At 31.6% G+C, this 24,833-nt stretch overlaps 3 protein-coding genes across 6 annotated transcripts; 1 reads left to right on the top strand and 2 right to left on the bottom strand.

The window, feature by feature from the left end:
* Positions 1-322: 322 nt before the first annotated feature.
* LOC111004216 (phosphatidylinositol N-acetylglucosaminyltransferase subunit Q) lies at positions 323-5,131 on the bottom strand. 2 transcript variants are annotated; one of them, XM_022275129.2, is made up of 7 exons: positions 4,310-5,131; positions 3,970-4,095; positions 3,610-3,745; positions 2,913-3,057; positions 1,987-2,179; positions 842-956; positions 323-510 (listed from the first exon to the last, which is right to left on the bottom strand). In XM_022275129.2, the coding sequence occupies exons 1-7, from the start codon at positions 4,859-4,861 to the stop codon at positions 332-334; spliced, it is 1,446 nt and encodes a 481-aa protein (XP_022130821.2). In that variant the 5' UTR covers positions 4,862-5,131; the 3' UTR covers positions 323-331. The 2 variants fall into 2 exon arrangements, with proteins under 2 accessions (XP_022130821.2, XP_045486852.1); XM_045630896.1 differs by having other exon boundaries at positions 4,579-4,662.
* Positions 5,132-6,574: 1,443 nt separating this feature from the next.
* Positions 6,575-11,662, top strand: LOC111004222 (putative RNA-binding protein Luc7-like 2). 3 transcript variants are annotated; one of them, XM_022275137.2, is made up of 8 exons: positions 6,821-6,850; positions 7,123-7,217; positions 7,531-7,612; positions 8,622-8,720; positions 9,082-9,300; positions 9,953-10,165; positions 10,555-10,772; positions 11,075-11,662. In XM_022275137.2, the coding sequence occupies exons 3-8, from the start codon at positions 7,580-7,582 to the stop codon at positions 11,193-11,195; spliced, it is 903 nt and encodes a 300-aa protein (XP_022130829.1). In that variant the 5' UTR covers positions 6,821-6,850; positions 7,123-7,217; positions 7,531-7,579; the 3' UTR covers positions 11,196-11,662. The 3 variants fall into 3 exon arrangements, with proteins under 3 accessions (XP_022130828.1, XP_022130829.1, XP_022130830.1); XM_022275138.2 differs by having other exon boundaries at positions 6,822-6,850; positions 7,531-7,626; XM_022275136.2 differs by lacking the exon at positions 7,531-7,612 and having other exon boundaries at positions 6,575-6,850.
* Positions 11,663-13,417: 1,755 nt separating this feature from the next.
* LOC111004236 (protein PHTF2) lies at positions 13,418-24,710 on the bottom strand. The gene is made up of 15 exons (XM_022275166.2): positions 24,429-24,710; positions 24,144-24,287; positions 23,777-23,922; positions 23,158-23,366; positions 22,730-22,869; positions 22,313-22,459; positions 21,457-22,027; positions 20,701-20,815; positions 19,759-19,875; positions 18,599-18,774; positions 17,904-18,040; positions 17,067-17,295; positions 16,395-16,490; positions 15,543-15,785; positions 13,418-14,830 (listed from the first exon to the last, which is right to left on the bottom strand). The coding sequence occupies exons 2-15, from the start codon at positions 24,161-24,163 to the stop codon at positions 14,681-14,683; spliced, it is 2,496 nt and encodes an 831-aa protein (XP_022130858.2). The 5' UTR covers positions 24,164-24,287; positions 24,429-24,710; the 3' UTR covers positions 13,418-14,680.
* Between the last annotated feature and the right edge of the window lie 123 nt (positions 24,711-24,833).

Here is a 24,833-nt window from a genome sequence, read left to right as displayed (position 1 = left end):
TTATTTAATTTAAAATATACTGTACTCTTATATTATTACAATAATTTATGTTTCCTGTTCCTTAGTAAAATGTACTTGTACCGATCGAATTTTCGTATAAACCGATACGATACGTTCCTTTTTACGTAGAAAGGTCTAAAATGTTTTCAGTAGTTATATTCTTGCGTTTCTTAAACCGTAACTATTCAATTTTACGCATTGTTATTATTTTTAAATAAGAATAATACTTTATCACTCCAATTCTATGTCTAAACTGAAATTATAGTTGAAATCACAAAAAATTTTTTAATTAAATCAAAAATCCTTCATTTATTAATAATAATTCATTTATTTATATTATTTGCTTTCCGGTAAACACGCTTGATATAATATTAGTCCATTCCACATCCTTCGGTATTTCAACTGGAGGCTTAAAATAGTTCATGAGTTTTTTCAATGGTTTATTAAATAGTTTAATTTTTAGCATCAAATGCGACTCGCTACTTTTCTGTTCTTCAATGTATATTTCTCCTGAAACATGTAAATTTCAATGTTTGAGAATAAATACTGGAAATGGAAGATTTATAAAACCCCAAGATTACCAAGCAATTCAATTCACAGAGAATTATAAATTGTATAATAAAAGGGGGGGAAACGAGCTTACGGGTCATAAAATTCAATCACCCTAGTCAATGGATGGACACCAATTTTAGGTAGGCCTTTGAGGCTCTATTTTTAAATTGAGGTCGTATCTCCTAGATAACGTCTTCATCGGGAGTCGATTCCACAGTTCGCAATAGAAAATACTTAATGAAGTGGACCGTAAAAGGCTATCATAATCATTATATAAATTTTTAATTACCTGCCAATTTAGGTGAGCGTGTTATCCATAATATAATAACATATAACGGTAATGTTTGCACGAAGTGGATCAGTCTAGCCAAGGCATACTGCGCTAATAGTGATAGCACGCGAAACTATAACGTAGAATATTATACAATTAGCGTTTAAATAACAAGTACCTGGATGACCGAGCTTCACTCGGTATTTTTTTTATTTTTTTATAAATTGTTTTTTTTGGAAATTATATTTAAGTACGAATTACATACTAATAAAATGGTGAAATATGAATGTTATTATCGAATAAAGTTAATTATATTCATATTTAAGTTTCTATTTGACTGACATCTTTAAACGAGCAATCATATGTTTAAGTTGATAAAACACGAATAAAATGATATTTTATATAAATCATTCCTATCTAGATCGATTTATCGCCCCCGAAACCCCCCGTATACTTAATTTCATGAAAATCGTTGGAGCCGATTCCGAGATTCCAAATATATATATATATACAAGAATTGCTCGTTTAAAGATACACGTTATACTATTTTTATTTACCCTTAAATTAACGAGGAATTAATTGTTTCATTAATTGAGTTAGTAGTAGTAGACTTGCTTAAATTAGGTTAATGATTGCTTTTAGAGAATCCCATATTGGTCTCCTGATGACTAATAACCTCCTGATAACTTGTTCGTGTTCATACACGTTATATAAGTAAATCTATACTAGAGCAATTCAAATAGAAAAATATTTTCGGGAACTAAGCATGCAATTATCAATCTGTGATTGTTCGAAGCCGGGCGGAGCACCAATTTAATTTTCTTTCACGTGGTGGAAATTACTTCGTTGGATAAATTATCAGGCTTTACCTACACCATTTCTCTAGAACTCAATCATCGTTGTTAACGCAACGTTCGAAACGTTTTCGTTCAGCCGAATATTATTTCTGCAAATACGACTAAAAGAAAGTCTTTTAATTCGGTTAATAGTTTATAACAAAAATAAAGCTGATTTCTATTAGTAAAATAATTTTCAAAGCACCTCAGTAGATCCAGGGATTCCTACAACTTACGAACTATCTCCTTATAATAGATATTAGTATATTGTTAACTTGATATAAGTTCACAATATGTCATGTCTTGGTGAAATACCTATATACTTACCATTGTAAAAACAATGTAGTACATAAGTGTTGTAGGCAGCAGAAGTAAGAGGATAGTAAAAGCTACGGTTCCCACGAATAGCTCTTGATTCGTGTATTCACATGAATCTATGCAATTTCTTAATGGATTGTACTTTCGTCCAACAAATAACCGAAGCATAGCAGTGAGGCCTGATATTTGTATGTTGAAAAGTCTGAAGACAAATAAATGTTGTTTATTAATGAAAAACCTATATTTTTACGTTTCTAGGAGAAATTAATAAACACTGAGCAGTCCTGACCTAGTGGCTTCAGATTTTCTTCTCTCATCCGTGAGGTCGTGGGTTCGATTGACGGCTGTGCACCACTGTTTGTGAATTTCTGTATGATGCGTATTTAACCCTCGCTCGTAGAGTGAAGGAAACCGGGCCTTAAAATTTGAGGCGTGTGTCAGGCACAGAAGGCTGATCCCCTACTTGAAGAAACATATAATCACGAAAACTTTGTGTTCAGGCACACTACATGTAACACAGAAGGCAAAAGATCACGTGGCCGTTCACCAACCAGATGGACCGATCAAGTGAAAGACTCATCGTCTTCAAAGCTATACACTGTCATAAGAGAAGCGCTGGACAGAAACCGGTGGAAGCAGATAGTCCGCGCAAAATGTTTCGTTGATGACCACGACGCTCAGACATGAGGTGCCGACTAAAGAGAGAGAGAGAGAAGTTACACTGCTTGAAGTACTGCAAGTGCGTAGTCGGCCTTTTAAAATTAGGTACGTTCCTTTCGTAAAGGACCCTTAGTCGAATTGGTTTGAGAGCACTGGCATGTCTAACAACTTAAATACGACTAATATTGGCAAAAATAAAAAATTATCATTGAAAAACAGAAAAAAACCTGAGAGGCCAAGACCAATGACTGTAGTTTTATTTTTGGTTTATTTACCTTGCTGCATAAACATAAATGCAATATGAATGAAATGTTGTTACACACAACATGTCTGATATTATAGCAGCTTGGAACGTCAGTCCAAAATAACCCAAATATTGATAAATATGCAATATTAAATCCAATCGTTCACTTGATACATCTGCAAGTTCATTACGTTTCATAATCCGACAATTAACATTCACTAAAAAACTTATACTAAGTATATTAGGTAGCACTTTTTAGAATCGGCCAGTTATAAACATTGGCAATGAAAACTTTTGAAATTCGAATATAGATAGATTATGTAATGCAATCATTTGTTTTAGTAAATTGGCGGCAATTTGACAAAGATATTATCAAAGAATTTGAAACAAGATTTTTTTTTGGTTGTTCACAGTGGTTCCATAGAATGCTAATAGCATTGTTTAGAGAGACAACTTCGAAAAACCCATAAAAGTAATGGCAACTTCTACTTTAATTATATTTTTTAAGAGTTGGGTATATTAAGCCTCTAATTAAGAAGCAAATAAGAAAAAAGAATATTATTTTAATTATTTTTTCTTAGAAACATTAATTTTTCATGACTAACATACAATTATCATACTATACTATAAACATATTTTAAACTTTAATATTAATAATGCCTTTCTTTAACCTTTGAACACTTTAATATTACAGTGAAATTATTTATTAATATCATACAACTACTCACCCAAAAACAACCACCATAATTCTACATGGTATGAAAAATATTTACCCAGCATTTTATTAAATGCATTATTTAATTTTAATCCTGCCGGAGCTCCCATTAGCCATTTTAGTAATGCATACATAGAATTCACCAATTTCTGGAAAACTTAATATATTATTACCCATATTAGTCATAATGAGACTTGTTTGTGACCTAATTTTAAGTTATCATTTGGTTACTTGAACTTGATTCAGATTAGTTGCTGTTTTTAACTGATATTTAGAGGATATAATTAAAAGAAAAATTTGCTAAGATCATGCTGCATCATCACTTAAATTAATAATAGACTTTATTAATAAAATTAAAGATAAATCTGCCTACCTCTAAAATTCCAAGTAAGAGTACACCAATTTCTTTCCTATCATAAAATAAAATTGCCAAGATGTAATAACCCAAAATTATATCAATTACTAATGCTAGAATATAATTTCCTTGTGTTATTGATATCTGGAATATAGAAAATGTTTAAAATTTGTGCATTAGTGTTACAAACACATAGCTTGGCTAAATTATGTGTGGTGGTTACATCGAATCACTTTTAGGGATTTTCTAAAACTAGGTATTTTTATGCAAGCTTCAAAGTTATGCCTGCACACAATACCATATACATATGTTATTTATTAACAGTCAATTATTCCATGTAATACTAATATATACTTACTTTTTCCTTTCTTTTCAATGTATTTTTCAACCAATTTAATAAATTAATACAGTTAAAAATATGTTGAATAAACATTGAAGAAGAAAACATATGTGGTAATTTTAATTTGGGTGCATACTCAGTAATATTTTGAGGATGATTGCTTTTTCTTTGAACTAATTCTTTAACATACATAAGTTCTTTACAAGAGATATCTAATGTTTCTGAATTGATGACTTTGTTTATATTATAACATATAAAAATAAACTTGCAGCCTTTAATTACTTTACCATTTAGGACTAATTCAGTGACCCTAGGATTAACAGAATCATATAAACAAATCTTATTTTTAATGTTTTTATTCTTTAATTGTGATGGCTCATTACTGAAATAGCCAAAGATAGTGGTGTCATTATCAGCTGATACTTTTTCATCTAAATTCTGCTGTAATTCAAAACTCTCTGTGAAATAAATATTGGAATGGCACTTATCATCTTGGATAATGTAACCTTTTAGTAATGTTTCCTTGACTTTCTGAGGCAAGATAGGAATAAGAACTTTAAAATATTCCATGGGTTGATCGTTCAAATAAATCTTTAACTATTGCATTTTTGAAGAAAACAATGTTTGTAAACAATTTAACCTTTATATTATTATTATATTTTCATAGAGTTGAAATGATTTATTTAACTGATGATGTCGAATGATATTCGTGCCGTTTTATATATATTAATTATTAAGTCTGAATAACATTTCATGTCAGGAATTTGGTAAAAAAATTATATTTATATATTATCTTTAAAAAATATTCTCAAATCAGGTGAGAAGGATAACTGTGACGACTGACGACTGACAACTTGACGAGTGACGACAGGCACAGAAATAACAGAATACAGATTAAGATTGTTTTGTTATTGCCATCTTATCATTATAATGTGTTATGTGACCAAATAAAGTTGTCATATTCTGGCTTTACAAGTAATAACTAATTATGTATTAACAAAGTTTTAGAAATTATGTATGGACTTTAAATTTGTCTCAAATAATAGCAGCATCCACACTGAACGATCCAAAATAGATCGGCGATCCCGCGAATTACCATCCAAGATCGCTATGCGTAAATCGTACTAGGCCGACCCAACAGCAGTCTTTTGCGATCCTAACTGGCCGCTTCATCACGCTCCAGCCGATCCATACCGATCCATACTCAGTTGAACTTTTTTGGCTATGGAGTCACATGTGCAACGACGGCGACAAATAGCCGTAGCAGCAACAACCGTTCTCATCTGTAGCCACCCGACAAAGACCTTATTTTTTAATTTAAATCTGTTGTTGGAATATTGTTTATTTCTCGACTAATTTGTCGCCAAGCATCTTCTCTTACACCTCTATTTGTGTAATTGGTATCATTAGGATCCCATAAACATTTATTCTCCCTATAAAGGGATATTAAAAGAATAGTTTGCGAATTATTTATTTCTTTGGGCGATGGGTCGTCCGGTGTTGATGCGGCTAATTACATCCTCAAGCATTCATTTAATAAGGTAGATATTTACTTTCTTCGTGATTTTCTATGATGAAAAGATGTCTAAGTTATAATTATGCTATCGTATGAATAAAATTAAAAAAAAAGTATAGGACCTGTGATAAAAACCCAAACGACTGGATAAGTTCACTCTTTATTTTCTGTCTTTTAGAACTTCTCTTAATTTGTGATGTAGAAATAAAGTATTCTTGAAATCGATATATACGTAGGTTGGCATTTGTTTTGTTTCAGGTTAGTATCATAGTTTAATAATAAAAAGTTAACTCTTAATTTTAAAATAAGAACTATTTATTCCCAATAAATACTTAACTGTTTAGATGACAAAAAAAACATTTGCAAAATGTGTATAAACAAATGGAGTTCTGAATGCAAATTACATTAATGTTATTCCTTTTTAATGTAATCTAGCTTCTTCAAAACTAGTCGGATAGAAATAATATAGCCAAAGAGATTTTTTCATGTTTTAACATTTCCATTAAAATGCTTTTTCCCAACCTTGAGAAAATATACTTTTATTATAAATTAAAATATAGTACAACTGTACAGAATCAATAACTTCTGTAACTTATAATTATTAATTATGGAAATAACCTCTTTTATTATATTATTTATTGGGCGGAAATTTGCTTTTTCCGTAGAATGCAACTGTATTTTTTATTTATCTGTTATTTTAGTTCTTATTAGTTATTTTTAATCTATGAAACCACAAGGAAGAGCGTAAAGCGCACTGCGCGAACTGCGAAGTGTGGGCTGTGGAAAGTGTGGATTGTGGAACGCCATTTTGCTTGGTTGGCTAATGCTTCTGCTTACGAAAGATAAAAATTAATTGAAGCTTGCAGCAGCAGAAAAATCTTTTTTTTAGTACAATATTCATAATGATCTAAATATTAAGTGTGTGTGGTTAATTTTCATTGTTATCTAAGTTGTTTATTTTAGAGGAAAAAATTTTATCACCATGTCTGCTCACGAGCAAATGAGGGCAATGTTGGATCAATTAATGGGAACATCACGCAATGGTTTGTAATTTTTGTGAAATTTACATTAACCGTTTTAACAGACATTCGGAACTAAAGTTAGAAAAAATATTTCAGAACCAGACTAAATCGCGCCATATGAATGATCTACTTTTATTTTAGGAATTGTGAGGGTTCCAAAAATCAATATTTAAGATCAAATACGTTACAACCCATTATTTTAAAAAGATATGAAAGGCTCCACAAAAGTTCTCTATCAAATTATTAAAAATAAAACCTTCAATAATGTTCTTATTTGATTGCTATTATTTCAGGGGAAACTGACAAACATGGTGTGAAGTTCTATGATGATTCTGTATGCAAATCCTTTTTACTCCAGTGCTGCCCTCACGAAATTTTATCATCAACGGTGAGATAATTTTTCATTATAAGTAGTGGGTTTTTGGGGTGTTCAAATTTAATCCTTTTTGTTTTCTTATATATAATTGAAATTCAATATAAGCGTCACAATAAATTTTAGCTGTTAAGGGTTTTAAGAAATCAAAAATAAAATTAGGTTTTCATAGAACATGCATACATTAGGATTTTATTTAGTGTTTAAGAAATAAAATGGTCTTAATGTGTGCAATTCATTAACAACCACCTTTTGCATAATAATGCTATAGTCCCTCAATTTCTTTTCATTAGAGTGGCTTGTAACTATGGTGAAATATGCTTTTCAGAAAATGCCCAACACTAGTCTTTATTGCTCATCACAATACAGTTTAACAGATGAGGGATAAATTGTATGAGTTAGGCTGTTCTGTAAGTACCAAGATGTACGTATAAAAACATTTCTAGTTAGCTGATTGTATTCATACTGCTATGCAGGTTTAATTTAATGGAACACTAAGCTTAAATTTAAATTTTTAATTTGTCCTTCGGTTTCTATTGCTGCTGTGGTGAGTACATTGTTAAAATCATAAAAATTTAAAGTCGGGGAGGAAATTGCTGATACAAATTCACCATTGGGTATGTACTGTGCTGTTTACGAGGCTAGAGTTACAAAGAAATAAAAGTGTGCATGAAATATTGTATTGCAAGAGAATAAAAATTATCACTTTCTTAACATCTTAATTACATGAGCGAACTTATTTATACATGCCTTATGAATAAAATTAGAAAAATCTCGTAAAAACTTTTTGTTGGTCTTCTTCACATGTTTCTAGCATTTTATTTTGAATAATAAATGCAAGAGCCTATTATATTTAGTATAGGTATTACCTTATTAGGTACATTCAGTTACACATTCTAATCATTTTCTGTTTATCTATTGTTGGGCCAAATAGGTAGTTAAGAAATTAACGAGGTTGTTTTGCTGAGTTTTGTAAGTATAAAATATAACTAAGTGCCGCCGATAACCATATAGAGGATTTGCTGTGTTGGTGAATTTTGTATGTATTTTTAAATTTATTAGCGTCAATAGGGGTTTGATGTTTTATATTTCTTATAGGTACTACTGGTTTTTAGATTTTATGGGCTTTCGACGTTCTTTATAGGCAGGTTTCATACAATAGAACAAAATTGTAGTACATTTCTTATTACAATAAAAAAGACATGTACTTTGATTTGAAGACTATGTTGTTTTAAATTATATAAGATACAGTTACTACATTTAGTTGAAGTATGATTAAATGTGGTGTTATGGACAAAGGATGTGCACAAATTTTTAAATAAGGCATTTACGGAGTAATTTCAAAATATAAAAATTTCTGTTATTTCCTTGATTGCTATATGACTTTCTTCTTGTTATCGATAATGATTTAAATTACAGCGCATGGACTTAGGTGAGTGTCCAAAAATACATGACTTGGCTCTCCGTGCCGACTATGAGCTTGCCTCCAAAACCAAAGACTACTACTATGATATTGATGTGAGTATATTTTGATGTTTTTATATTTTTATTGATATCCATATATATAGCTTGTATGTGTGCAGTAGCACTAAATACTCTTGCTTAAGGATTTATATTGATCTTTTGATATAAGAATTTTATGAAATACGGTATTTTAACAAAAATGTCTTCAGCATAAGTATTCTAATATACAGGACAGACAGGATCAATTAAGAGCAAATCTTATTCTATATATTTTTACTTATAATAGCCTCTTATTGCCTTAAAAAAATTGGTAAGCATATTTTTGCTTAATTTTGTTTTATTCTTTATATAATATTGTCTTGAATATCACTTATGTTTTGTCTTTCGTCTAATATGGTCTCATGATTTTCAATAGGCCACAGAACATTTAGAGGCTTTCATACAAGACTGCGACCGTCGTACGACTGCAGCGAAACAACGTTTAGCTGAAACACAAGAGGAATTGTCGGCAGAGGTGACTGAAAAGGCCAATTCTGTCCATGAATTGGCCGAGCAGATTGGTCAGAAGTTGGCCAGGGCTGAAGCTCTCGGAGAGGAAGGAATGGTTGAAGAAAGTGTCAAATTAATGGGAGAGGTAGGTTTCTAGACTTTGTTGATTGATTATATTTGTTATTAGAATTGGTTTTTAAATAGTGCTTTTATCTACACTGACATTATAAAGAGGAAAAAAATTGATTTGTTTGTTTGTTGGCATAGTCTCGAAAACTATTTGACGGATTTGAATTATTCACTCGCCATTAGATAGACTGGATTATCCCAGGTAAACATAGACTGCTGAATGTTTTCAAAAGAGTCTCCAAAATGAAAAAAAAAGCAATTTTTTGTCGAAATGTCAAATCGCGTCCGCCAAGGAAACTATTCTCAATAATGTGATGTTCAGACAAACTGCCAAAGCTGCCAAAGCCAGTGTAAGACTAATCCTGCATTTTACTATGTGTGTGAATAACACTTGACGTTTTGAGTAACAAATTTTTAACTACAGTCAAAACCGTTTACAGAGATATTGTTTAGAACTTATCGGTTATATTATATTATATCAAAGTTTGAATTCTATTATATTCTCTTCTATTCTTAATAAAAACGTAATTATTAACGACCTGTTACGACTGTCGGTTTTTACGACCAAATATGAGTAGTTCTTTCATCAATAGATTTTGACTGTAAATATAACATATTAATAGGGTTGTGAAAAATAAAAGATTTATATTTATAATTACTATCAACAGATTGACGAGTTGCGTAAACGCAAAGCAGTTGCTGAGCAAGAGTATCGCAATTCGATGCCAGCGTCGTCTTACCAACAACAGAAGTTGCGTGTGTGCGAAGTTTGCTCCGCGTATCTCGGTATCCATGACAACGACCGACGACTCGCCGACCATTTTGGCGGCAAATTGCATCTGGGATTTATTACCATTCGGGAGAAGCTTGCAGAGTTAAAAGTGAGTACTAATATAAGTTTATATTAAAATTAGAAAACGTAACGACATGCCTTTTGATTTAAAAATATCTCCAATAAGTTTGGATATAGGGTTAAGGATGACTTTCTTTCATATTTTTTTAACTGCATATATTTCTGCTACTAAAGATTTGATAAAGTGTATAGTAAAAAAACAAATATATGTTTGAATTTCATTCTTAGTGCTATATATATATGTGTCATACCCGAATAAAAGTTTTAGATATGTAAATAATTTATATTTGTAAAATTATTATTATATCATTAAACTTAAATAAAATAAAATAAAATCTCCAATTTTTATTTATGTAGAAGAAAGACCTAAACAATAATTTACATATTAAATAAAAAAAATCGATATTGCTTTAATAGAAAACGGTGGAAAAGCGTCGCGAAGATCGTGGAGCGGAGCGTGAGCGTAGTAGCGGTGGGAGAAGACATTACGTGGGAGGGAGGGAGTTGGATCGACGTGCGCGCAGACATAGGGAGGTGCCACGGGAGAGGAAGGATGACCGTGAACGCACTGATCGTGACCGCGGTGACCGTGAACGTGATCGTGGGCGTGACCGCGAAAGAGAACGAGAGAAGAAGTAATTATTACATTTTATTGGCCTCATACCTGAGGTCGTAGGTTCAATCCCGGGCTGTGCACTAATGGAATTTTTTTGTATGTGCACATTTAACATTTGCTGGAACAGTGAAAGAAAACATCGTGAGGAAATCGACATGTGTTAAACCCAAAAAGTCGACGACGTGTGTCAGGCACTGGAGACTGATCACTTACTTGCCTGTTAGATTTAAAAATGATTATGAAAGAGATTTAAAAAATCTGAGGCCAAGACCTAAAGAGGTTGTAGCGTAATTTATTTTAATATGAAATTTTTAATTTCAGACGCTCCAGATCTCGCAGTAAGACCAGACGCGAATCGCGAGAGAAGTCTCGCGGTCGGGATCGAGACGCCCGTCGCAGTCGCTCGTATCGCTCCACTTCGCGTGAAAGGCGGAGGGAATAAACTATATAAATAGGTTTATATCAATTATTTAAGTTGCTCCATTTAGTGGTAACAGAAATACAGTGTAAACTCTATATAGAGTTGCCGTTGTAGGGACAAGTTAACTGTATGCACAGGGTGAATAACCAAAGTAGAGTAAAGGTTTTAGGGAGTTTGACGTTACATAGAGTTTGCACTGTAACTGTGTAACAGTTATTTTGTAGCTGACTTTGTAAACAATGATGGCAAGTAGATTTTTATGATTTTTATCACAGTGCGCAAATACCCTTAATATAAATGACAATATGCTTCAATACAATGACCTGTATTTTGGCTTAAACTTATTTAAGCATTATTAAACGCTTCATTGAGAATAAATATATACTTATTTCAGACATTTTACACTAGGGATATTGTCATAGAATACACAAAGACCTTGACATCCTGCCACAAATGGTTCAGATATTCATCATCAGATATCAGAAGCCTGTGCTTTAGTCTAATCATCACATAAAAGGCATTATTTTGCCTTAAGCTATAGAGATGTTTCATACATTTTATTGAAAAGAGTTAATTTCTCAGTTATCAGTGTTCACTATTATTTTGTTTTTTATTCCTATATGTATTTCCAACTTTCACAAATAAATTGATTTATTTAAAGAAATGGATTGATTTCAGTTGCATTGCAAGTTTAACAAAGTATCATTTATAAAATGTTTGTATGAAATGTTTTAAAGCTTCTTTTGCACAAAACAAGTGGTTTTGACTTATACATGTATTGACCGTTAATACTTTGTTAAACTAATTAAAATAAGATTAGGGCACTAAGTAATATCTAACCTGATGACCAGGGGCAGGGGTTTCTAAGTTGAATAAAGCTGCAAGCAAAGTATATATATATATATATTCTCTATGAAATATTTTAGACAGTTGGATTTGATTTTCCTTGTATATTTCAATCTACCTTAAATGATTGATGTGTATTATTTTTGGTAAAGCGAGAAAAAAATATTTTGGTGATTTATTAAATTAACTGTAAAACAGGGAACTGATTTTTTTTATTTAATATAGTTCCAATAGAAAACAAACTATTTTAAGTTACCTTTATCAAATCTGTCAAGTTTTAGGGTTTTTTAATATATTAATTTACTTCTGTAAACAATTCTTATAATTTAATTTCTGATATTGCCATCACAATTTTGTGAAGCGAGGTAAGCCAGTCTGTTACTGTTAATTAGTTTATGATATCTTTGTTTTAAAATAAAATGATTAAAATACAAACTTGTGTTTACCTTAAATACCTTTGAATACATATTTTTCTAAAATGAATCATGAAGTGACTTGTTTTTTTCCATTTTACTTGATTGTTCTCACTACTTGGCCCCTCAAACGAGTAAATTCCAGGGCTTACAACTGTCCTCCCCTCTGTCAATCCAGCGGTAGTTACTCGTCGCCGACCCCTAACGCCCAAACCTAATAACCTATCTCAATGCATTTTTGACCATCTGAGATAGACTTTTTAATCCAAATATGGATAAGCGTGCCAATAACCAATCGACGGATCGTAAAAGACATTGTCGATACAAGCTATCTATTGTAGGTCGAATCAGTGTCTGTGGATAGACCTTTGGATGAAAATGACAGTTCAACTATGCCAATATCCTACACCAGTTTTTAAAATAATTAAAAAGTTATTGGATATGTTTTAAATATAGACATGTATATTTTAATATTATTTGTACGGTTTTATTTACTTTATATTGATTCTAAGATATTAGTGTAAGGAGCGAAGAGATTGCATCAAAAATGAATTGCCTTCGTAGGGTTTAGTTATTGGGATGCAGATAGTTGATCGATCGACTGTCACGGTCTGATCTCAGATTGGGGATTAATTATTCGGTATGGGCGTAATCCGGCTCAGTTAAGCAACCTTAAACACCCGATCTTGTGTCCATGCGCTAAGCCATCACCAGTAAATTCTGCTCCTCTTTCATAGTTAGCGTAGCGTAGAGTTTAGAAGTTTTAAACAGGGATCAATTCCATTGAACATGTGCGATTACGTAAGATTTTTGCATAATATATAAATGATGATCTGATCACGAGTAGCCTTTGTGGATAATCTAATACTATTTTTTTTAATTAATCCAGCATTTGCTGAAATTAGCGCGTACAATCAAAAAGATTTATAGTATAGTAAGGAAATCTACATATATAGGGATAACAAAACAAAACTTCAGTTTGCATTTTATGCTACTTTTAATTCATTTTAAGACCTAACTATGGCAAAGATAAACTATAACCATTCCAAACCATAACATGTTCAACCCAGAGATTCTTAATGAATCACTGATATATTGTTATATATTTAAATAATTGTGACTAAAAACAATGTTTGATGAAAGTCAGTAATATTCATTTATACAACTCTATATCGGCTAATTATTTCTGGTAGCAATTACAGCCGAACTTTGTTTAAGTAAACTATTAAGTAGGAAAAATGTATAAGGTAATAATTGTGATATATTATGCATTTAAATAATTACATTTCGTTGTTATAAATTCTGTGTACCTTCAAAATTTGGTTACTACTCTAACACGTAATCTTTATATTATATACACGCAATTACTAGAATAAATATATATTCTGTCAAGTTTTAAAAGTTCTTTTCAATCAAATAGTTCCACAATACGCATATTTCGTAGAATACAGTAATATTAGCACCCATATAAAGTAATTTGATAAGTACAGTAAAAGTGATATAAAAATGAGATTAACGCAACATTGAGATCAAACTTAAAAAAAGATTTGAATGGTATAGACATTGTAAGCGTAATTATAAAGTGTAAGAAAAAGAAAATCCGGCTTGAAGGACCAAAACTTTGTTACATACACATAGCCTCTTATGAATACTTCCACTCCATGCTAACTACAAAATGCTACATTCCAAATAACTTGGACGCAATTGAACTATTACAACTATATAAAATATTAATGTGGCACTACGAGTAAGTTTTTATATTAACACCATTGATAATAATTTCTGAAAGATTAAGTTTTGAAATAATATGTGTAAATTATTTTAAAAAATCGCTTTCGGGGCCCAATTTAAAATAAGAAAAAGCGGTTATGCTAATTCTGAATAGCTATATAATATGCCCATTGGGGTCAGTCGGATTATTAGCCAAGTTATTAGGCAATTTTGACACTCAAATGAAGCAATTTTGAGTACTAGTTCCATATTCTAAAACGTATCTCAAGGCTTGAGCGCTGTCAAATATGTCAAGTCCAGAAACTAGAAACTGTGATGGACGTTCTAGAATTCGGAACTAATATGAATCACACGTAGTAGTAGTCTTGATCTTGATTTGCGCTTTAGAATACAGACTGTTATTTTTATATTGAAAAACACTATTATTAGGCCCCTATAAAATAATAAGTTTATATCATTAATATTCTGTCATTGTTTGACGTGTACGTATATCAACAAATACAGTCTGTATTTGTGTTATTTAATTTTGATTTTATGAAGTTTCAGCTTAAAACCTAACATTTCAGAAAGAACTCCTGATAATGCAGATAGGATCACTACCTTCGTTATTGTGTATAAATAGTGGTTCGCGCATATTCCAGATATTTTGTAGGGAGAGTCTAGTTCCTGAAAAAAAATGACAGCATATTTAATGTAGAATTTAATTAACAATATGTATGAGTATGCTCGTTAAGAATTTATAAAATTACCCATCAGATATAAAATAAATACATAACCATTTATTGTTCTAACCGTTAAAATATTGCATCTGTAGCAGTTTGACAGACTAGAAAAGAAAAATTTTAGTCATTTATATACATACAACGATACAAGTGTACGAAAAGTGAATTTATATATTTTGTTACATTTACTGGACATAACTATAAGACCGTTTTAATAGAAATTTCCAAATTTTATAGTTTTATACGAACTAGTTGCTATTTTGTTTTTATTATGCAGCGGTGTAATATTGTCTATATAGAAATTTCGTAATTCCATTTGTACTTGGCATGTGGATCAAGTCAGTCGCCCTAAAACCGCCATACACTTACAATAAAGAAAGTGAATGCCTATTTTGGTTTTCATATGTGTCCCTCAACCATCGCAACCTTAGACTAACCTGATACTAGAATCTCTTTATAATAGAATCTTCTTTCCAATATTACACTGCTACAATTATTAGGAAACAACACAGATAAAAAACACAAGCATAAACAACACCTAATTAAAGCTACAGCAAGCAGCACTTGTTCTAAAAACTAAACCGTTTATATATTTTGTAAAGATAAGAACGGCTGATCAAACTATATTAAGTTTCTGTAAACAAGTTTCTACTCACTTTTAGCAAATCCGCGGCCAATTTAAGCACATTATTTGCCACCGTCAGTTGTTCTTTACTCTCTGGTCTCTGCTCTATGGCTAAATGTAGGTTAATCTGTTCTGTCAAAATCGCTGACAGACAACCCCGGTACTTCTTATTGACATTACTGCCAAGAGTCAAAAGTCGCAATAAATACACTCCAAGGCAACCACTCCAAACCATTGCTTCGAGGAGCCAACCTCTCTCTAGAGTCACTGAGTCCTGGAATATTAAAAGTTTATTTATTATAAAAGTCAAAATTTATTTATTCATATAGGTAACATAATGTACACTTATGAACGTCAAAAAAAGAAATATTAAATGAATCTAATTTTACATTTACTGCCAGTTCTCTAATCAAGGGCGTAGAACGGAAGAGAAGAACTGGCAATAAACTCTCCGCCACTCTTTTTAATCGCCAAGTTTTTTATCGTCGTGTCGTGACAGTTAATTTTTTTCTCGCAGATATGGAATTTGTAATGTGAATCTTACTTGGTTATATGTAACAAAATCATATTAAATATCATTCATACCAAAGTCAGTCTTGCAATCTTAAGCGTCCGAAACCTTTATTTAAATAAATTCCTGTTTATATTTATTGCGCATTTCCATCCATGTTTTTACCCAATGCCGTTTTTTTTGATTGACTCACCTTTAATGCAAATATTCTGGCAATACAGGCCTTACTTTTATCGTCCATTACTACATCTACTCGAAGAATAATTTTTTCACTACTGACAATATTGAAGTCAATATATATTAAAAGTGTATCGTGATATTGGATGTTGTGTACTCTCAAAAGGTGAAAAGTCATATGAAAAAAATAATTACCCTTAATAATTGTGCGCTGACGCAGGCCAATAGAGTGAGCGTTATAACGAAAGCTGCTGAAACAATAACGTCCACAGATCTTTGGGGACCGCGTCGCTGTAAAATAGCATATCATTAGATATTTTTAATTATTTAATTTTTTATGACTCTGAATTGTAGGTCAAATTCCATAAACACTGAGTACAAAAATGGCACATTAAAGTTTAACTACTTTCAGAGCTAGAATTAATTAGTATTAAAAGTTTACCAGAAAACCTAGATACTTCAGCACCATAAATACAACGCGTCTTAGAGAAAAATCATCCATCATATTTATATAATTACGCCTTTTTCCATCCCCAGGTGCCTTGTTGTTATAGGAGCTGATCAAATGTTATGTTAGCAGATTTATATTTGTTAGTTAGATTTATTGCAATGTATTTTTCTTGTCAGCTCTCTAAGCAAAGCTCTCAACAAGAATGGTACATAAACAGTATTAATTTTTGTATGAATCCTCGATATTGCATTTAGCATAGACAATGTGTGGGTAATATGTGTATAAAAGTAAATAATTACTGTTGACGTAACCACGAAGAAAATCAAACACTCCCTCCACCCCATAGTACTTACGTTATACTTGAACGACCCCTTATAAGTATATATGAATCAAATAGTTTATATAATTAAACATACCCGTAAATAAGACCTGGTCGAGAGCCAAGTCTTAATATTCCTAACTGTGTTCAAACGGAAGTGTGGTAACTCCGACTTCCGGGCGCGCCTAGCGGATGTCAAATGTGAAAACAGTTTTGCGTACAGAAAACGTTGTTTGTACGCGCGCTCTGCTACCGCCAACAGAAAGAAAACGAGTCCACTAAGAGTGAATCGGAGAACGCATGACAGGATGTTTGTAGATATTTCCCTGGAAAATAAGGAATATTGAACATTAACATTACTAGTAAGTTTCTAATTTATTAACGAAATTTTCCTTCAATCTCTTTTCTCTGAGAGATTTTCTTGAATATTCAGTTGCATTCATAAAAAGCTTTAATACAGATAGTTGACGTTTGACACTTGGCAGTAATGACAAAAAGGACTAAGTCATTTGCCTTGACTGAACAGATAATCCAATATGTTTATCTGTTATAGAGCAGAGATCAAAGAGCGAAGCCAAAGCCGAAAATTTTTTTTATTAACACTTCGTTGCATCATAATATAAAAATTTAACATAATTAAATGAAAAAGAGGGCATCGTGCGGCGATGTGAAAAAAATATTAAATTACATATGGTAGGCAAGAAATGCAAAATTACACATTACATATAGTTATTAAAAAGCAAAAACTAAACAGGAACAAAAAATAATATTCAATTAAATTCAATTCAAAGGCATTTATTCATTTAGGTACAATTTGTACGCCTTTTTACTATCTCATAGCGGCATTAGTACCTACACATTGTTATCGTCATATAAAACGTCATAAAAAACAAAAAATACTTAGATGGACTTGTAAGTCGCCAGTAATAATTACCAAACGTTGTCCCCAAAAGCACCATTAAATGCGTTGAGCGGTGATCCCTGAGTATAGTTCCCAATGATGGAAGAAAAACTTAATAAAGACAGCGATTGCAGTTCCTCTTCTGTCCGTGTATCCTGTTCTATTGCCATCTAAAATGATATTCACCATAATAGTGCATTAAGAATTTAAATTCAAACAAAGGTCGGTTGGGATGTATATTAATATTACTAACATGATATTTTATTAATCTAATCCATTCAACAGAAATAAAGATTAAAAAAACTTATGAAAAAAAAACACAGTTTATTTCTTAAAAAATTCTGTAGTCAACACAAATAATATTGTTTGTTTGACAGGAGGCTCTTTTGATGTTAAATGAAACCGCCGCCTTTGGATACTGTCAATGCCAGAGGCTCGCGGGTGGGTTCCCGACCTTTTAAGATTTGGTTTGGAAATATTTCAGTGGGCTGCTGGTTTCACAAACTGCCTAAAAACGCTCAGTTGTACAATTAGTTCCAAATACCCCCCCATAACAAAATTTTGTTACTATTCAATTACCGTATCTATTGTAAATTAACTAGATAAGCTGTAAAGCACTAAGTGCATAATTTCACAGGGAAAAAGTTTTATAAACGAATGTTTAACTTTAAAAGGCAATATATTTATAAAATCAATCGCGCCGCAAATTTCTTCAATAATTATTTTACCTGTATAAGCCGCATAACAGGCGAATTAAAGGCAACAATAGCGGCCATAATAAGTCCAGAGTAGAGACAGCCATCCACCATTGCTCGTTCTGCTCGCGCTACCACGTACCAACTTATATCTACCGCTGATAACTCTGCCCTTAGAGTTGATCCACGTTCCCACATTGTACATTTCACTACAAATCAGACAACAAATAATTAAGTTTTGTCACTTTGTTTTTTTTTTTTTTTTTTTTTTATAGAACAGGGGGCAAACGGGCAGGAGGCTCACCTGATGTTAAGTGATACCGCCGCCCATGGACACCCTCAATGCCATATGCATATGCATATTATTCCAAGTAAACATATATTTTATGCTTTATTTAGCATTTATTTTAAAACTGATATCGCAAATTAATTAGATTTATATTTGCAAGGTGACTTCTATATATGTACAATGTACACTCCATATAACGTCTCTCTAGCACTATACACTCTACATAGCATTAAACCCTTCGTCAATAACGACAATTAAATGATAAAAAGTACGTTTTAAGTTTTATTAAAATTAGTTTAAACTGCGGAACTGTGAGTTCTAGCCCATAATAAACTTTACTATCAGCATCTCACATACCGAACTTTCTAAGACATCCGTTTTTTTGTTTACAAATGGGGATTGCTTTATCACGAAGATGCCTCGATATCGGAAGATATGAATAAGTACGTATAACACTAGTCCGAAATAAACTTTTTCTAATACAATCTGTATCTATATACCTTTCTATTTAACGACATTTCTCTGTAACGTCAAAATAAGCAGAGTCCTTTCAGTGTCGTTATAGAGAGTTTACACTAAATTAAATTATTAATATCGTAAATTAAAAATTTGCGTGTTAAAAGTTCACATATGTACCTACTATTAATTAAAAATTTGTAACCAAATCAATAGAAAATCCCATAACTCTAGCGAAAAAAAAGTTATTTGATTACTTGGCGAGTAGTCGCTATTGCTTTTGATTAGCATATAAATATTTTTTCCATAAGAAGACCGTTTATAGTCATTAGTTAAGCGTTACCCAGAAATCTAAATCAGAGAAAAATAATGTAAAAGAATATTTATTAGCCAAAAAGTCTGATATTTAACTTGCTTTTAATTGTTTTGATAAAAAAATTATCAGTACCTGTGTCACTAGAAGGATCTAGTATTGCAAAAGGATCCCACGAGCTATCAGCTGTGTAATGGAAACCGACACCTGGATGACCGGCCTCCGATTGAGATCCGTAACTACTTTCTTCGCCTAAAAGAAAAAAAATTGACCATGGAATTAAAATTGTATCGAGTTTTTTGACAATCAGGACATTAAATATAATAGACATCTAAATACGACCTAAAAATTGGCAGGTTCTAAGCCAATTTCGATGTATTTGAAAGCTATTGCATAGATTTTATCGCGGGCTCTGAGAGTGGCGACCGAATCAATAAATTCCGTAACGAAAATAACCTAACACACGATGACTTAATATAGGTGTGGCCAATAGGCGTTAGAGCAGGACAGAATGCATACTGCGTCTCACATCGGTCTGGCGTGATCGGTGTCGTAACGCAGGTGCTTTAGAGTGGGACAGAATGCATATTTACGTCTCTCTGACGAGATCGGTGACGTATCGTAAGCGCGGCCGGTGCAGCCAGTACACGATAGAGTGAGACAGATTATATAGGCGTGTTATTCTGGGTCTGGTAGAATAGTAGATTGAATTAATATGAAAGAAAAGAACTACTGCATGAATAAAAAATAAATAAATAATTGCATAAGTTCATTAAAGATGCTATGCAATAGCTTTACCGCGGCAGTCCACAGGTTTTATTTAAATGTCGTTCTAAAGGTGCACTTAAAATGAATTGGTTGGAAAGAAAATGAAATCGAACTTATGGAGTTTAAGGGGTAAGCCTACATATGGGTGGCTATATTCAGTTCAAACATCAAAAATAAGCATGGGCTACGGTTAATAAGTAAATTGTTTTATCTAAGTAACGGAATTGAGTCAAAATAGATTTCATTATTCGGAACTTACGATATCAAGGAATACGTTAATACAAAAACGGAAAAACTAAAATGTCTTACTGTTAGTAATTTGGCCCACCCAATCAGACATGGTATGGTGCGAAGGCAGAGCGATTGATGGGGCGGAAGCAGAACATTCCCCATCGGATGATGACGACTGGTAATTTTCTATTTTCTAAACAAACCATTCAAGTCAATTACAAAAAAATATATGAAATCTATAAATAATTTTCGATATAATGAATCTTTGGAAATATTTTATTTGTCAACCTTTAGGTCGAATTGGATATAAAGTTATCAATCTAGTTTTTTTATGCGACGTGGAATTTTGAGCTCGATTGTTTTAGAGTTAGTGCAATAACATGAGGCCTAGATTACCTCCTAGTAAAAGTTATCATGAAAATAATGTGTGTGATTAAATCACCTCAACACACACATCAACCAAACAAACAAATCAAAATCGGTGTTCGCAATATCAGGCAATATTGTTTTCAAAATATTTCCAGTTAACAAAACAGATAATATTTATAAAACTCGTAATATGATAGATTTCTTTTGTCGATTGAAATTCCACGCCTTTTTATTAATGGATCAAGGCTATTCGTAAAATATCAATTAAAACTTATTCCAAAGATATAATGTTTTAGACTGATTCCAAAAGTTACTAAAAAGAATTAATTGCAGTTGTATGAAACATACACAAAAAACACACAAATCTACCTGTAAAATCTTCAAGTCCCGTCTGTACCTACATTAAAAAGTGTAAACGAAAATAAATAAGGCAAGAGTTTAAACATTAAATTTATTCTTCATTACCTTTTTATTTTTCATTCTTGTAAACTTTTCGTCACTAGATATCGCTATTTTATCTTTGGACCAGGACTTTCGAAATCGCACACTCACTCTCTTCCCAGTATTAGGACTACTTGTGACAGCATTATCAGAGTCTGGATCAATTGATTTCTCTTCTAAAGTTTTACCCTTATCACTATCATTAGCAACATTATTTAAATCTTTTTTTGTTACAGGTTCCTGTTTCTCTTCAATAACTTTTTTGACTTTTTGGTTTTCTGGTTTATCACCTTCACTAGAATTGTAGCCGTTAAGGCTTTCAAAGCCGTCATCCCCATCAGCAAATGTTGGCCTTGGCTCATTTTGTTGATTTTGGCGAATATTAAATATTTCTAAGTATTTCCTTGTTAGTATGTTCGGTTTATATGATGTGCTGGGACTGGCGACAACGGGTTGATTAAGAGGAACTGTTGGGTCACGCTTCTTCCATGCCATATAGTCTTCATCGTCAGAATCTTTAGCTTTCTTTGGTAATTTATCTTTAATCACAGGTAGGAGATCATTTGGACTGTCTTTTGCATCTTTTCTTCTCTTTCTGAAAATTAATACCTTGGTAGAGAGGTTAATGTCAGAAAATCAAACAAATAAATTAAGGTGTAATACTCATCCTAATCTTCTGTATCACCAAAAAGTTATCACTAATATTCTAGACGCATAAAAGAATAGAAATATCATAATTGTTATAACATTAAACTTATTTTAAGGATTTATAACAATGTTGCCACAATTAGATTTTTTTTTTAGAAATTATGTTAATTATTCACTTTAAAAAATCTACATTAGTTAATTAAAGAAATAGCAATATTCTGTAAAATAATACCTTTGGCCTACATCAGCAATATCAGATCTTGACAAGCGCCGTCGAAATTTGGGTGGTTTGGCGAGAGGAGTTTTACTATGACTTGAAGTGGCTCCACTTTCTGCTGACGCAACACCACTCCCTCCATCACAGTCTGATCGAGATCGTCTTTAATATTTAGAGATAAATTTAAAGAAAATTACATTTCCAAACACGCAAAAAATGCGCATAAATAAATAAATCATTAAAAGTTTTATATATAAAGAAAACATTATTTAGAGAATTTTAAAAAGCGATTCATATATTATCTTACCTCTAATAAATATTACAATTATAGATCATGCTATGCTCGATGTTTCTTACTGCTTCAAATGAATAGCCTTAAGCTAATTAACATCTAGTATTTCTCTTAAATTATGTAATTGTATACACAAATACCTAAAATATCGCGGTAATTTTCTTCTGTAAGTTGACCTTGGTCTAACTCTAGCTAATTCCATCTCTGTTGTACATACTATTTGTGAATGTACCATACTTAGTACTACCATCAAAACCATTGGCACTATCCAGCAATTTGACTGAAATAGTATAATTTTCTTGTTAAGTAGTCCAACTCTTTATGTATTAGCAAAATATTATTCATTCATTGTTATATTGCATGCTGTGGTATTGAAGTGCATTTGTTATGTTATAGGTAACACAAATGTCTTTATATTTAATTTAATTATTTATTCATACTTCGTTGCAAAGAAACACAAAAAACAATTACACGGGATGCAACGGGCGGCCTTATCGCTAACATGCGATCTCTTCCAGATATGTAGAAAAATTGTCTACTATAAAATAGCAGTACATCAAATACTTACATCTAACTCAACAGAAGATGGTGCAATAAAGTTTAATATTATATTGACAACTTGGAGGAACCATAGAGAAAGGAGAAATTTTGCACATGCAGGTGAGGTCTGTTGAGCCCACCATTGATATAGGGCTGGCAAGAATACAAGTCGAACTAGTGCAAACCATACAACACGGCGCATACCAAGAGTAGGCTTTGCTTTAGGAAATGAAGAGCCTGTAATTAATAACTTTATAATAACTATTATTAAAGTTTAATTACTGTACATACAATATAATTAAGAAATGTATATATAATTGCTTTATAATGTCCAAATTCACAGGTGAAGATTGTAATATAATTAATTAATTAGTTTTTGATTTAATAATATAAATTACATATAATAATTTTATCATACACTTTTATTTTATTGCTTACGTTGGTTTATTATGTCTTGGAATACCTCAGAAAAAGTTTATTTAACCATACCAACCACATGTATTATAAATATAGTTTTAATTTTAAGGCTTAGACAATTTTTTTAATAATTTATTTTTAAAGAATTTTATGTTAGGTACACATAATATTATACACATTGCGTAAACCACAGTACTTAGTTAATTTTAGACATCATATATATGACTCACCTCTAACTAAATCAACATCTATTAAATAAGATCGTGCATGTGATGATGAATCTATTATGCGGCGACGGTAAGTGCCTCTCATCAGCAACTGTTCTACCATAGTCTCCCATTCTTCTTTGTCATAAGAACTTATTTTCTTCTGATACCTAATAATGTTAATAATACTGTATATTTTATGTTTTGACCTATTGTAATGAAGATCTGTAGCCTGTTTATTAATGTAATAGTGTCCTTTACATTTATTAATTCTTTTATATTCACTGGTGTTAAGGTAGATCATTTTTAGATTCTAATTATAAGATACTTATTACATTTTGTCTGAATAAGTCTGTCATATCTTCATACTTTAGAATTAAAATATACTTACCAAGCTGTAAGTTGCTTCATGGCTATTTTCAACACATTAAGAATAATCAGTTACAATAAAGGAAAGCTCACTTATATTTCTTTAACATATTTATCACAGGCCAAGGCTTTTAAAGCTATCACACAAGTAACAGGATTATTCCAACTGTAATTAAATATTTAAAACATTAATTGGATATTTGGGTCACACTTTAAAATAAAAATAATAGTGCAGTTAATAAAATAGTCGCTACTAAAGAAAAAATCTACTATCCCTTTATTATGTTCATCAATATACGATGCTCACCGGTTAATTGATTCTGAGTTTAGCTTCAAAAGGTAAAAACTATAACAATTAATTGTTTACAGTTATATTGGACAAACAAGGATTCTGAATCATTGCTCTTTATTTTTATCAGACGCTTAAATTTCTTTCGATGAAATAGTTAGTGAGGCTTTTAGAATCAATTGTGTGTTTAAAATAATTTAAAATTATAAGTTTATTTATTCTAATAAGCAATCACTTCTTTTGTTTGCAAACGACAAATTGTTAACTGTGCTAGAAAATGACAAACATCGATATTTGACAATATAGTCCCCGCGAGTTAATTGTCAAAACCATTAGGTAACTCTTCGTAATAAGTAATAAAATATAGTCTGTACTCTACGTTACTTACGTTATTTTCGAAGTAAGTAAGTATTAAGTACTTTG

Source organism: Pieris rapae, chromosome 13 (genome assembly GCF_905147795.1).
Source record: "Pieris rapae chromosome 13, ilPieRapa1.1, whole genome shotgun sequence".
Lineage (NCBI taxonomy): Eukaryota > Metazoa > Arthropoda > Insecta > Lepidoptera > Pieridae > Pieris > Pieris rapae.
Note: the sequence above shows the minus strand (reverse complement) of the source record. Positions and strands in the feature narration are given on the sequence as shown.